Below are 15,861 nucleotides of genomic sequence, written 5' to 3'. Positions count from 1 at the left end.
TAAAAAAATATAGCATGACCATAACATCATCCATGGCTTTCCGGAGAGATGTTTTGAAGCCTGCATTCGGATTTAGTGCTCGTCAGTTGTATGGAGCCAGAAAGTCCAAATGTCCAAAAGTCTGGTTGGAGTTGAAGTTGGACAAGCAAGCAGCAACCGCCACATCTGAGTGTGCCAGGCGGCACGGAGACACTTCTAAACCTAGGACACGTCCACAATGTAATGCATTTGATCCATTAATATAAATAATAATGAAAACAATTACCAAAGTGCACAACCACAAATTACTTAATCAGTGTGAAACAGGTCTTTTAGCAGCTAGTGCTGGTGAAACGTGGTGCAGTGCTGTTCTGAGCTACAGAACGTCCAAAAATTGACACCTCGGGTATCAAACCTTTAGGTACTTTCTATCTTTTTAAACATTCAGCTTCAAAAGATAAAACTACAGAGGAAAGGGAGGCAGATTAGATCCCCAATGTTCCTGGAGTATAAGATTCATTTATGCCAAGATTGCCTCCTTGGAAGGAACTGACTGAACCATGTCTGCACTCCTGCTCTGTATTTTGCTGCTGGGGACATGGAGTGTGTGGTCTGAATCTTCAAATACTCTTCTGCAGCTCCAGCAAACCTAGCCTCCTCTGACCACAGACAAGTTGTTCTTGTGTTAGTTTGTACCTCAGAGACTTTACTGAGTCTTTGCTGGAGTCAAAGCAAGACGTGAGGTGATTCTGTCAGTCCAAATAGAGAACAGCCTTGAAACTACTTGGGAAAAGAGGTAGGACAAGCAAAGTAATTTCTATATGACTTAAATGATAAAGAAAACATCTTTGGATGTTCAAGGTTGCACTGTGTTACTGTCACATTTCTTATGTGTCTTCCCAAGCTTGCAGAGTTCCAGCATCTGGAAACCGCAGTCCTGTGTCTGCTGTTACAGAGATACCATGTGTAAATGTTCACTAGCTACTGAATAAGGTCATGAAGCCCCTGGGCCCAGTGAGTCTTCATTAGGTAATGCACGGGTTCAGAGCTCAGCCACTCGTGTGCCTAACATATTTAAGTTCAGCTGCATCTGCATTATGATAATGTATTAATAATGCTCGACAATAGGCGTTCTCTAACCAACAACAAACAATCTCAATAAACAACATTGCTGCTGTGTATATGAATGAAATTAGTAGTGACTACTAATTCTACTTCTACCCCCAGACCATGCTAATACATGATGTCAGGGTTTTTCCTGGCTCAAAATGAGGCGGAAGTGATACCATCCTGAAACATACATGCCTCTCTGCACAACACCAGTGAAGCTGGGGCTCGATCTCTTCAGCAAGTGTTCCTCTTCTGCCGCTACGCACACACAAATACACGCTACGCCTTCACATGCGACACCCCAGGGTTAGGGCTATGTACTTTAAAAACATTTATTGAAAGCTTTTATTCTTTTTTTATATTTACAGCATTAAACATTGAAATGTATATTGTAATAGGCTGTGTATTAACTTATTGGGAGAAAACTGGTATTCTATGTAAAATCTGACATTGAGCACCCCCATATCGCCAAAATGGCATGATCCTTGTTTCACTGCAAAGCTTCAAATATATAAAATTATAACAAACTATTGTTTTCATTTATAGTTCACAGGGGTCCTCTTGCAGTGTAGCTAAAGTAAATTACTGGATATTACATATTCATCTACAGTTTTCGGCATGACACACCTGTGGGCAAGTTGAGCCAGCCCTTGTTTCTCGGCAACCATAGACAAAATTGGTTACATGAACACACATTTTTGAAGAGTTAATCATTTTAGTCACCCTGTGGCCCATGGAATAAGTAATAAGTAAATTTAAGATTAAAAAATAGTTTTTCTGTTCAAGGAGTCCTGATTCATGTGTCATGAACAATTACAGACAGGTTTGGGAAAATCCTACGCATGTGTTAGTGCTTTAAGATGTAGTGGATGACACCAGTTTGTTAAAATGGCAGGGATCGGTTAATTTGAGCCAAAAGACCTGGGGGAAGATCCATCCATCCATCGTCAACCGCTTATCCTGCATACAGGGTCGCGAGGTGCTGGAGCCAATCCCAGCTGACATCGGGTGAAAGGCGGGGTACACCCCGGACAGGTCGCCAGTCCATCACAGGGCACCTGGGGGAAGATGAGCTATTTTAGTGTAATTTTACACTGCATACTTATGCATCATGGAAATGATGTGACATTATGCATTTTAGACAGAACCATCATGTCATGCTTCTATGAATGGAACACTGACAGGCTTCAACTCCTCTTGTGGATTTAGACAGAGTAGTGGGAGAGGTACAAAATGGAAGTCCATTCATCACTGGACATGACGATCAACGACACGACTTTAAAGTGATGCATTCATATGAAAAAACTAGGAGACATAGCTGCAATGTTTCACTACTAAATGCAATTGAATGTTGGGACCTGGCATTTGAGTTTGGATGATAAAATGCCATTGATGTCACTGAACCCCATGTGGCTTAACTTACCCCTCATATGGGGTTGAGCCAAGAGTCCACTTTTTTTGGAAAGCCATATTTTGAAAACAGTTTATTTTAGATCTAAATTGATTATTCCCAGGTACGCACCACATCCATAAGTACATATTTTAGTTAAAATGTCTTGTTAGGGTCACATCTCACCCTAACAAGAATTTTTACGGCCTATCATGTTTTTAAACTTATTTTGTTTATTTAACTAGCCAATTTAAATGATTTGCTTTTATCAGTATTTGTGTTGTGTTCTCCAATCTGTTCTCACTCCCAAGTCATCACATATGACATATGACTGTTGGCTTGAGTTTGTAACACTCTGGGAAGCCCCTTAGCATCATAGTTAAACACACTGGTGGAGCCCTGTAGTGTCATTTATGGGTGCTAAAAGCAGTTGTATAGCAAATAACAGCAAAGTCCAAGTGAGTGAGAAGGTGGGTGGGGTGGACAGGTGGCCCAGAAACCAGACTCTCCTAACCCTGACCAGTGTTTGTGTGTGAAACAGACATCTGTCAGATAAAATGAGATTCAGATTATGCCGGTGAAAACAGTAAACATCAGAAAGGCTAGAGAAATGCAGAGAGAGTTACGTTAGCTGGCCGGCTAACGACGAACAGTTGCTATTGCTATCTGGTGCAAAGTTTTATCGCTTTCCACATTACTTCACCAACTAATGCGACCCATTTTACTGTCTTGTGTACCACCGGTGTTATGTCAAAGTGTTCATTTAGCCTGCAAGAAAGGATGTAACGGTACAAAGCAAATGTAGATACATACAAATGTACTTTTGTATTTGATAAAGTTAAAAATTAAAAAACATCTTTATATCTTTACATTTCACCAGTGTAAATAAACACACTGGCTTTTTAGTTGCTGTACTGGACAGCATTCAGCCACACATGTAGAGGCATAGAGCAGACAGCCATTTGCCTGCTGGCGATATAAAAGTATATTAAGACATCAAACAGCTTCGAAAAGCAGTTCTATTTTTTTGTGATTATTTTTACTGTACTGTCATGCCTTTTCATTTTGAAAGCACAGTGCTCTCTGGAAATGTGGGCAGCGTTTTCCCCTGTGCTGATTACGATACAGCATCACCACATCAGCGTAATGTAGCAATGACAAATGACAGAAATCCACAAAGTGCAACACTTGCTAGAAAATAGTGAAGACTCATTTCATTAGAATTTCTTCTTCAGCTCATATACTTGTACATAAGCTGAATTATCACTGATAACTTTTATGGAGAAAATTTGGTTAGAGAAGTGAGATAAAAACAGGAATGTGAAAGTTGTAATAGCCTCTAATGCATTTCTGCCATTTTAAACCTTTTTGAAGTTGTGTCTATTAAAACTACTTCAACTTCTTGAGAGTTTGGCCCATTGGTCCCCTAGCACGACATATGGTGAGAGGATTGGCACAATAGTCGCCTCTGTGTCTCCAGTGGCTTGCAAGACTTTAAAATAGAGCATGCAAAGTAGGTGTTGTCTTAATGAGACATCTAAAGCTGCCAGGCTTGTTTACTTGTTTACATCGCTAACAATTTCTTCATCATTAGTGAACTCCATTATGAAAGACCTTTTGGAACAAAATCCAACATAAAAACAAAATGTTTTCACATGCATAAGTAATTAAAATTTAAAATAAATTGCACCACACAAACCGTTCTTATGTAGATATTAGAGGTGTTAATAAGTGTTTTCACATACAACACATTTGTCACATGTTGGGTGAGGTGACCAAACTCCCTAGAGTTCAACACACATTTCTTTAACAGTAAATATCCATTTAAAACTAGCAACTAAAACTAGTAACTGTTTGTGTTGTCATTTTTTGTTTTTTGCTGAAGAGCCAATAAAACTGATACACCCAGACAGCTGCAGCCCTCGCTGGAATGTGGCAGCACCATTCACTTTACTTTCCCTCTGCAAAAAGACAAAACAAAACAAAAAAAACATTAATCAGACAGACAGAAGATAATTGCAGACCCTACTCACATTGAATTGAAAGCTTTATGCACACTGAATAGCTGCAAATCCTTCTTTGACACTCAAACATGTAAATAGATAGACATATATGAGTGTGATTAGAGATATATGTAATGGATCTCCCAATTTAAATGCATACATTGTCTCAGGCTTTCGTTTACACACACGCCTTGTGTAAAGAAAATGGCATTCAATATCCCTGAAGTATCATACTCTAAGCTGCACTGTATCATCATCATATTCATATACAGATTACACACACAGCCTACACATGCATCATACATTGACTGCATTTCAGTTTACACGTGATCTGTCACCATACAACATATACAATAGTACATCACACACACTAGCACACAGTAGGAAATGTATTATATATATCTATACTGTTTTTTCACATAGAACGTAGTACATAGAGTCCTGAAAACTGAAAGCGATAAAGCAAAGCCCTAAGGTAAAGCCAGTAATGGGAAATTCAGTCTTTATTCTACCAGCATGTCTTTGGACAGTGTAAAGAGACGCGAACAATTCAAATTCCACACAGAAAGCTCAGTTTCTGTCACTGCCAGGGCTAATCTCCGATAAAGATAAGTTTATGCTGTGGGCTATTTAGTGTCACATAGATGTTTAATGGCAGCTACCATGTACAGCCAACCATATTGTGCATAGCATATGTGTGTCATGCATCTAACTGCTTGGAACTGAGATGGTTATGAAACTGTGGGATCTATCAGTGGGAATCAGCACAACACTGCTGACATTATCATCAACTTATTGAAGCTACAATATACTGTACTGGACCAATATTGCTGTATGAGTTTACAAGATGATCCAAACTACCAAAGATGACAAATACTATCAATTTCATGGATCAGTATGTCATATTGAGTTAAAAGCCATTGAGATATGAATAAAATATTGCATGAATTTACGTCAATACATACAATAATACAACATAATAAGTACTGAGGCATTATTAAGAGACAATATGCCATTCTTATTACTGATACACGGTGTACTTCTTGTAAAGAGCATCGAAATTGTTATTCTGGTTTACTATATATTCTCTAATGTATGTGTGTGTATAGATCATATTCACATATCTCATAACCTTTGGTTTTGAACCAGCCAAATCATGTGAATTACATTTTAGACTTCTAAATCTAGTTTTTAATGGGAGCACTAGCTCGTCTCAACTTTGCTGACGCTGCACACTGTGTCCTTGTCAGACAGAAAAACTAACATCATGTGATTGGTAGTGGAATATACAGTATCTTCTCCAGGTTGCACCAGCTCTTCTTCACTGTAGTTTGAAAATAATAATAATACACATCACTAAATTAAAATGAATCGCACCACACAAAGTGTTCTTATGTAGATATTAGATGTTACAAAATATGTACCCAGCTTGCAAGTTTAATTGTTAAACTGTTTAACTAAATTAACAAAATTTTAGCTTATGTCTTCTTGAGAGTGAAGGGTAAAATAACTATGAAATAGTTATTGTCCACACATCTGACTTTACACTGTGTGTGTATGTTAAATAATGATGGAAACTGGAAGAAGTTCACATTTCACAAAAATAACAAGCCATACACACCACAAAACATCATGCTAATAACATTTGACTAAATGACCTAGTAATGTCAGCTAGGTTAACTTGACTGGATATTTGCCACTCATTCTGAACCTCTTGAATACAATTAATTTTGAGACACACATTTTTCTTTATGTATCAACATATAAATAAAACAAACAAACAAAAAGACAAACCTAGAATTCCAAAGGAATGGTGTTATGTTTAGTATATTGCCCCCTTAAACTATAATGTTGTGATTCTACCTGTGCCTTCAGCTTTACATAGTTTATCACTTTAATTAGTCTTTGTTACAGATTTTTCTAAGCAACCAATTTACACATCATATGGTTTTACTAAGACATTTCCTCAATTGTAATGCTGCACCCTGATTTTAAATAACTAGTTTGAAGTTTGCTAGTAGGTACTAGGTACATTTCAGAAGAGAATCCTCATTAATTGCTACCTTCCTCTTGCTCATTTTTATTTTATCTGACAATGTGACATTTCAAGACTAATTATAAAGTGATCTAACTCTCTTTGTGCCCTTTGTGCTCTAACTCTGATTCCTCTGTCACTGTTTCGACCAAGCTAATCTCGAGCTCCAGTAAATTAATGTCTGAACATGATGTAGAGATTTATATTGTAACTCCCATTACAGCATACAAAAGTCTCTAATGAAAGCAAGGAGTCCTTTTCATGCCATGGTGTGATGGAATTTGTATATGATGCAAAAGCAAAAAGGCTGTTCTGACAGAAAGAATGGAAATTACTTTTAGACTCGTAGTCACGTAGTTATGTGTGAATAGATGAAGGCTGTGAAAGGAAGCCTTTGTGGAAGGAAGGCACGAAAGCAAGGACATCCTTGAGAATAGCTTAGTTATGACCTTGTGTGGTGATGGAAGACAGCGTATTTAGTAAATATGTTGGAAACAACTGACAGGTATACTCGATGTAAAATGTATTCCATTTTGTGGATGTCATGAATACATCTCAATGGGAACGAAATCATGCTCATATCAACAAGAGGCATGAGATCCAGCAGAGACACAGCCTCCTAATGTGGGAACAACCCTTATGCATCTAAAATGATCAGAGAGCAATAGAGATATATAAGATGAAACTGTTTCACAGTTGGTTTTGCAAACCTCCCATATGCAAAATCTCTTATAAAATGGCGACAATGTTGAACTTCCTCACCTTGAATGAGTGGTTCAGAATGATCTTGCCAGACGCACAATTTGCAGCTGTTCTCGTGTCCTTCTATTTTTGTACATCCAGTCTTGTTATTACAACAGCCAGGGACAGCATTCATGCTCTGCCGGAATACCATTGTACAGGTGGGGATTGGGACAAAAATTCAGCCCTGGCACTGTAGCGCACGCACGAGCACACATTCACTACTTAGGCCACATTTGTGTAGAGATGTTGAAATAATATAAGCAGAATGCCTTCCTTATGTAACAGATTTGAAACATTTAATGTATGTTACTAGCACCCAGTGCTCAAAAGTTTTTAGAGCACACGTTTATACCAAATTTAAACATACAGTTTAAACGATGGCTGTCCATCTGAGTATATTGTGGAGTCTGTGTGCTCTCTGTCTGTTCGTCTGCTGTTACTGCTGTTGTCTTTCTCTACTGCAGAGTTAATTACAAATCTAACATTTATGTGTCACAGTTTCCGTCCTACCTCTACCACCATCCTCCCCGTCTCTGCTAGGCCTACTGTAGCATCCTACCTCACAGCACTGGTACTAGCAGAGGATGTTAACATTGCAGAAAAAATGTTTTCTCATACACTGCTCTCAACATTGGAATACACATAAATAAAATGGTAGAAGTAGAAAGGATTATGGTTTTGTGTTCTGATAAAAGTAACATTACTGACTTTCAGATTTTGTTGCACTCTCTCTGATGATGAGGTGTTTAATTTTGACTTCTTGTCCCAGTTTTAATAACCTAATCAATTTGGTCAGCCCATCTCAGGACCAGGCCGGCCGCTGCCAAATGGGCCAAATGCTTTATGTCTTTGTATTTATTATTATTGTTACTAGTATTATTATCATTATTATTATTGGGCATATTATTATTATTACCATAGTAAACATGTGCAAGTGACAAAACCTCATCTTATGCACTGTCGTCCTGTAAAAACAATTTATTTATATATAATCAGTGTAAGGGTATATATATATATCTAGTAGCTTAGGTTATTTTTTATTTAACTATTTTAATTCTATTCTCCACCTTTATTTTAGTGTTTACTCACTAGCCTACTTGAATCTGCTCTCTTTGCCTTCAGTTCTAATATTCCCACACAAGCACGCATATACACCTCTGCTCCAAACACAGCGGCTTGCTTCCTCTTTCTTTTTCTCTCTCCCTGCATTTGTCGGCCCTTTTGACTTTCTCCATCAGCAGTGGGCTTTGTTTTATAAAAACTGCTACTGTATGAAAGACTGAAAAGTGGAGTGCAAGGTGAGGTGCCCTCTGAGCTGCTTTGATAGAATGTTGATTTTCCATGAAGATTGTGAAGTGGCATGGCAGGGCTACTTCTGAAAGGAAAGGAATTTATAATTCATCACTCTGGCTTGCCTTATAAGCCCCGTGTGGGTGTGTTTTTCTTCTCCCTTTTGCATATAATTTCCTTTATGTATGTTAACACACTAAAAAAAAAAGGCATAGAGAACATGCACAACAATGCTTCTCCCTAATCTCTTCTTGGGGATTGTCCCAGCCGGTGGGGGCCCAACATTACCCCGGATTCAGCCAAGATGAAACCTTGTAAAAGAGGGTCATGCAGAGAGAGAGAGAGAGAGAAAACAGCTGATTATATGTAAACGAGGGTTGCTGGCATGTTGTATGGCACAAAATAAGGGAGGAGGTCCGCTGGGAACACGATGCGGCAACAGCGGCGACATTATGTCATCCAAGGGGCTGATCCTCTGATGACATGCCCTGGCAGAAAGAATCTGATGTTCGCCACCACAGCATAATCTAGTGGCATCCTCTCACATGTTTATGGATGTGGAGCAAATGACATTGGCGACGGATAGAATCAGAGGATGAGTGAATGGAGTGACGGCAGCTCTGACTGTAGTAAAAGTGAAATCCAACATGTCTCTCTATTTCCATGGGTAAACTACATTCATCTTCCTGCACTCTGCTGGGTCAGCTGCCCATGGAAATGTATTTTGTCAAGGATGTATGCGCTCCGTCTTGCCTCTCTTTCTTCATCAGCTCATAACCATTAGAAAGAAAACAACTCGCTGCTAAAAGGGGTGCCAGTATTCTCTGTTGGCACACTGAGAAACCGAGGATGTCAAGCCATTCTTTCAGGTTGCAAAAAACTCCCGTCTTGATGCTTTCTTTGTGCCCCCCAACCCCTCTCACCTCCATCAACCCCACTGTCCTTAAAGATTAAAAAACACCACAAAGGACTGTTCCACTCTAGGTCTCTTATTACTTAAAGCTAGGGTAGGAAACATTGGAGAACTAGCAAGAGACGGCTAGAATGTATCCAAATGAAAAAATCCCACCCCCTCCCTTCAGGCCTCCTTCCAAGCCACTCCCCCAAAGCACATGTTCATGCGCATTGAGTACACAGGCATTTCATTTGGGGTGAAGAAGCATAATTCTATGTTTTACTGTGGAAATAATCTTTAGTTGTTTCAATTTGCAAAAGTGATTTGTCCTCGTGATTTAGCTGGCAAACAGCTGAATGTTTTATTTATTTGTTTGTTTGTTTCACATAAATACAAAACACACTGACTGACTTTAGACTTAGACTTAGACAGACTTTTTTTATTCATTCAACTGCACCTTCAGCATGTACATTTGAGTGAGATTTTGTTGCAAGGCTCTGAATAAAAAAACAGAAGACAAGTAAAAGACAAACAGTATAAATATAAGTATATGCAATATAAAATAGAATAAAAATATATATTACACTGAATTTCACTGCTAAACTAGCAGTACTAGTAGATGCCTTATTTGCCACTAAATGTCCAATGTTCTCAGGAGCCATTGCAGCCGCGGCCGAGCAGGGCGCCGCCATCATTGTTGTTGTAACACATACAGTTATGGTTTATTATCTCAAGATCATGAGAAAATGATTATCATGGGAAAACAACAGTCATTATCTCGGGATCACAAGATAATTATCCCGTTTTTACGGGAAAACAGAGTAAAAACGGAATGGATGGCTGCTTAGGGCTTCCGTAAAAATCATCATATTTGTAACACAAGTCTGATCCGAGTCTGAGTCATGTGACACAATTCCACATCTCTGGTAATTACTGTAAATTACGTTTGTCTGAATACTGATTCAGATAAAACATAATTTTGGTGCTGCTCGATCTTAGGGTAGTATTTGACATTGTGTGTTCAGATCATATGTCAATCTTTACTCTGACTTCCTGTAAGTTATAGAATAGATTTTTAAGTGCTGTTGTTGGTTTGTAAATCACCAGTTGTGTAACAAAATACATTTCTGATCTGCTTAAAGAGTATAACCCTAGTAGGTCCCTTAGATCTTTAGGAACTACCAGAATTTCTTGCCAAAACTGAACAATGTGAAGATGCTACACACAGACGTAACCAACTTCCTGATGATCTTAAATGTGCCCCAACTTTCCTTGCCTTCCATGATTTCAGTCTAGTTGTTGAGATGAAATAGAGCATTTATGGGTCACGGCAAGCTGGATTCTTGATGTGTGACTCAGTTGTCAGTGTCACTCTGCCAAACTGTGATGAAGACAGATTTAGCTCAGACGCGTTGATAGGCCATGTCAGTCGGCAACACGAGGTGCCGATGTTCTGAAACACACTGACTTCAGGCGATGGCACTACTTTGTGACTTCACTACAGTAATCTGAGATGTCTACAGGTTGCTCACTCATATTTGTTTGCAATGTTTTTCTATGTCAGGTTTTGAACTTTTCTTTTGCCACTTATCACCTTTTAAATGTCTAACATTAAAGGTTCAGTGTGTAATATTTAGGAGGATCTATCGACAGAAATGCAATATAATATCCATGTTTTCAGTGGTGTATAAAGACTTTACATAACCGTTTTTATTACCTTAGAATGAGCCATTTTTATTACCTTAGAATGAGCCATGTCTATCTATCTATCTATCTATCTATCTATCTATCTATTACATGGATGTAGCCATCTTGCACCGCCATGTTTCTACAGTAGCCCAAATGGACAAGTGGTGCAACGGAGCGTGTTTCGTCACTACGTTGAATATGTAAGAAGAAGAAGGACAACAACAACGACAAGTAACGTTAGTAATAGTAGTAGTCGACTGCTTTATTAAAAGTAAGAAAAGAAGAGAAATTAGGTCAAATGGACTGCATATATTATTTAGCACAACAGAGTGTCAGCCACCACAGCTTCTCCTGCTCGCTTGGACTTGGAATCTGTTTTCCTTCTTAAATCTTTATTGCAAAAAGAGAAATAAAGTGTACATGAACTTTGATTTGTGCAAAATTATGTTTTACATATCGTCTATGAAGATTCTCAGTCATCCAGGTCATAGTTATCCAACGAGGGTTAAAATGAAGGGCAACTGGACTTGGTTGAGGCTTGGTTGAGGCTTGGTTGAGGCTTCTTCAGTTCTCTGAACTGAAGAAGTGCTTCTCTGAACTGAAGAAGTCCTTTGGATAAGGGACGAAACGTCTTCCAGTAGCTTCAACCAAGTCCAGTTGCCCTTCATTTTAACCCTCGTTGGGTTTTACATATCCTGCAAACATGTCCTTTGTAATATGGTTGTAACGGTTAATTATAATATATAGAGTGAACTAGATCTCTGCGCTTTGATAATGCTAATCCAACACATCTTTGTAGTTAAGTCCATGTTGATTCCACATTTGGACTTAAGAGCACATGAACACAGGAAATGGGACCATCTGAGGAGCACATGAATGCAACATGAGCCACTGGTTGCAATTCGCAACCCTCACCTCTAAATGCCACTAAAGCTAACACACTGAACCTTTAAATCTGACATGCCTCATCTGAAAAACCTACAAATGTGGTTGTTTGAAAAGTTGTACAGTGAATCTCCTTAAAAGTGTGACAACTGTTAAACACCTATTAAAACCAATTGAGGGTGGCAAAGACTTTCTACCTGCAATTATATAAAATTAACATCCTGAGATTTAATATAATTGGATTATAATGAATGGCTTTGTTGAAATAACTTGGAATCAACATTTTACAGTATAATGGGCTCATATAGGCGAGTGTATCTCTTATGACAATAAGATTCTGATACATCTTCTCTCCATGTATAGTTTCTCTAGCAAATGGCCATTGTTGGAACTTAAAACAATCAGAAACCACAGTTTGAGATAATACGCATATTTTCACAAGTGCAGTGGCCACAGAAATTCACATCCATGAAATAAAGTTGCTTTCATTGTGAGCTCTCTCAAGAGTGGGTTTACAAGGATATTTTAAAAACTGTGGCCTTGTTGTGTGAAAAGGTGAAGAGGGGAAAAAAGATGCATGGAATGTAACAGAATGCCACAGTGATTATGTCTACAATTATTTTGACCATCTTTTGCACATCTGAGTGTAAAATAAGCTTTGTTTTTAGTATGAAAATGGTAATTCATCATAAAGGAAACAAGCATTGTCAGAAAAATGAAATGCAGGGGCATTGTAATGTTAAACTTTACCTTGGTCTTTTTTTTTTCTTTGAGGCGATACTAGTGTGAGTGAGTCACAGAGTTTCTGAATGGCAGGCTGGGTTTATAAACCTCCGCCAGCCCTCAACACAGGAGTTTAGAGGCCACTTGTCTCTCCGGTCTGTCACATAGGCACATGCAGCAAGGTCTGGCAGCCTCAGCATCCTTACGTTTCATCCCGGAGGGCACGGGAGCACAAAGACTCTTGATGATGAGGTCCTTCTTCCTACTTCTCTTCTCCCTGTTGTTGGTGTCCCATGGATCTTCAGCAGTCATCACAGGGGTAAGTGTGAGCAAACAAGAAGATACCTTACAGGGTACTGGAAAGCTTTCGGTGTGATGGGAATATGCAGAATAAGTACTTTCTTGTCAAACTACTATTTTCATAAAAGAAATGTTGCCTGATGTGAGCTGCTGAATATTTTCCTTGGTCTAAAAAGCAAAACCTTAGCATTAGTTATACCATCAAGATCACTTTTTAAATTCAAATGGAGGATACACTACTATGAAATTAAACTCTTCAACACACTAGAAACAGAAACAAATGGGAATATTACAGGAAAGAACAAAAAAGGTACATTAAGTGATGCTTCAGGAAAAATACTGACTGTGTGCTTATGTCATGTCTTATTTATGCTTAGACCGAAGCCTTGTACCATTCATCCTTTAATTGTAACCCCCTCCTCCAAATAATTGTGGAAAGTATTTGAATTTTGCTGTGCTTTTTTAGCCAAGGAAAAATGTAAAGTATCTTGTACTGAAAATAAATCATTATCCAGTATAATGTAGAAATATGTATATTTTAATTATTCAAATGAGATTTTTTTTTAATTTATGTCAAATTAATCCAGTCAGAGATGCCAAACATACAGTCTACCATTTGGGGTTTCTATGCATGAAGGGCAATCAGAATGTAAAATGACATCATGAAGTGCAGCGTATCAATCAGTTTATCCATAAATACATACACTAAAATCCGACCAGTCAAGTTGCAAACTTATCTTTGAATTATTTCCCTATCCAAGTCAGGATTCACATAATTCCACGAGCATAAATAAGGGCCATTACCTGCTAATAAAACACCTATCCCTGTCACAAGAACCCCCTCACACTGTGTTGCTGATGCAAGCAGAGAGAGGAGCATGCAGCCATAAAACCCAAAGTGATTTTCATCCACGTCTGTCACATGAAATCACTTCTGTTCCTCTTCATTGCGTTCTCTTCATCTCATCCAAAGTGAGAGCTGTCACTCAGCTTCTCATTCAGACACTCAAAGCAATAAATCCTGCAGTGTTTTGTTGAAGTATTATATGACTACTGGTGTAATAACACTTCTATTAGCATAATATACTGTTCTGGTAACACCAGTTTGCAGTGTGTATTGCACTTCTACTGCTTACACATTCGGAATAGCTCACTTCCACCGTACCTGTCTTTCCTGTTAGTATAAAAATGATCACATAATTGTGTTTAATGACATTACATAGCATTACATATAATCATGAATTATATAATTACCGATTACATCTTTCCTTTGATTTGACATAGCAGCAGTTACACCAGTGAACCGTGGACTACATTTTTATATTTGTAACAAATTTCAAACCTGAAACTGAAATGGTCTCATAATATAAAGCTGATATTAACAGAATATAATAAAGTTAATAATAAGAAACTGGAAATTGTTATTACATTAAGATTGAAATGTTTAGCTACTTCATGTCCATAAAACTAATCATTCTATTGGTCGACGTAAGTCATTAATATGCTTAATTACATCGGAGCATCTAAACTTGTGTGTGTGTGTTGGTGTTGTTGTGTGTGTAGGCCTGTGAGCGGGACTCTCAGTGTGGAGGAGGTATGTGTTGTGCGGTGAGTTTGTGGATCCGCAGCCTGCGTATGTGCACGCCCATGGGACAGGAAGGAGACGAGTGTCATCCTATGAGCCACAAGGTGAGATCATCTACAGAGGTCCTCTCGCCTCATCTGTGAAGTGTCACACATCGTTCATTGCCCTCCATGCAGTGGTGTCATGGCAGAGATGATACAGTTCATAAAGTAAATGAGCTCATCCTCAACATCCTCTCTGTAACAGCGATGGAGCAGAGGATTTAGTGAACACTTTCAGAGCATCAAGAGTCTCGCCTTCAAAATTCACACAAGAAAAAAAAAACATCTATAATGCCTGGGGGAATTGGAATGAATCCCAAACTAAAGGTGTCTTCCTTTTTGCTTCCAGGTTCCTTTCTTTGGGAAAAGACTCCACCATACTTGCCCCTGCCTACCCAACCTGTCATGTATCACCATAGAGGAGGGGAGATCCAAATGTCTCTCACCATACAAATATCCAGACAACTACCTCTGAGGAGTAGTGCAGTTACACTATGTGCTACCTGCACTGTAACTATCTGCTTTTAACAGCCTGTTTTTTTTAATTTTGAATAAAGATATATATTTAATAATGCATTATCATTTTGTTTCAGTTTGAGTCATATGATATATTTAAGGAAAATCAAATTGCTGGTCTGTACACTCTTAAATTTTAGAGCCAATAAAATATTTAACATGATACCAGGTGGGGATAGGTGACTGTTCCCTGCTATCACTGATGAGTGTGCTTTTGCAAATATTACAAGACTGCACCATATGCTGTAGTTTCTACCTAAACATGCACAACTGGAATGTTCTTTTACCTCTGGCAATAAGGCTTATTTGTGTTTGGCAATGAGAATAATCTAATTTAAATTGAGACATGGGCTGTGTTACGTGGGGTTATAGTGCTGCATGTCACCCAGTACTCTGCAGCAGCTGAGTGAGCTTCCAGCTGCCCTCTAGGGAAACATGAGGAGAAACACAGATGATTTCACTTGTAAAAAATGACACGCTGAGCGAGATGTGCAAGTTGAGTTTCAATTTCCATTCATAAATAATAAATCCACATGTGACAGTGTATATGCATGCTTAATTGTTTTCCTAAACTTTTCTTAAGTACAGTAGTTTTAATTGGGGTTAAAAGACAAGGAGAGACAGGCCTTTTCTAAGACTCACCTTTGCAGCGGGCCTTTATAACACCAGGAAACAC

General features: G+C 38.5%; 1 protein-coding gene across 1 annotated transcript; it reads left to right on the top strand.

Moving 5' to 3' along the window:
• The first annotated feature begins 12,050 nt into the window (after nt 1-12,050).
• prok2 (prokineticin 2) lies at nt 12,051-15,161 on the top strand. Its single transcript, XM_038697710.1, has 3 exons — nt 12,051-13,062; nt 14,607-14,732; nt 15,019-15,161. Exons 1-3 carry the CDS (start codon nt 12,916-12,918, stop codon nt 15,142-15,144), a joined length of 399 nt encoding a protein of 132 aa, XP_038553638.1. The 5' UTR covers nt 12,051-12,915; the 3' UTR covers nt 15,145-15,161.
• The last annotated feature ends 700 nt before the right edge of the window (nt 15,162-15,861 follow it).

This window comes from Micropterus salmoides, unplaced genomic scaffold (assembly GCF_014851395.1).
Source record: "Micropterus salmoides isolate LMB-PRFRI ecotype aquatic unplaced genomic scaffold, ASM1485139v1 Ms_hic_scaffold_4, whole genome shotgun sequence".
In the NCBI taxonomy this organism is placed as follows: Eukaryota; Metazoa; Chordata; class Actinopteri; order Centrarchiformes; family Centrarchidae; genus Micropterus; species Micropterus salmoides.
This window is presented reverse-complemented; position numbering and strand designations above follow the sequence as displayed.

Coding starts and splice junctions, on each gene's coding strand:
- prok2 (XM_038697710.1), top strand. CDS start 12,916: ATGCAGCAAGGTCTGGCAGCCTCAGCATCCTTACGTTTCATCCCGGAG. Junction 13,063..14,606: donor CTTCAGCAGTCATCACAGGG/GTAAGTGTGAGC, acceptor TTGTGTGTGTAG/GCCTGTGAGCGGGACTCTCA. Junction 14,733..15,018: donor GTCATCCTATGAGCCACAAG/GTGAGATCATCT, acceptor TTTTGCTTCCAG/GTTCCTTTCTTTGGGAAAAG.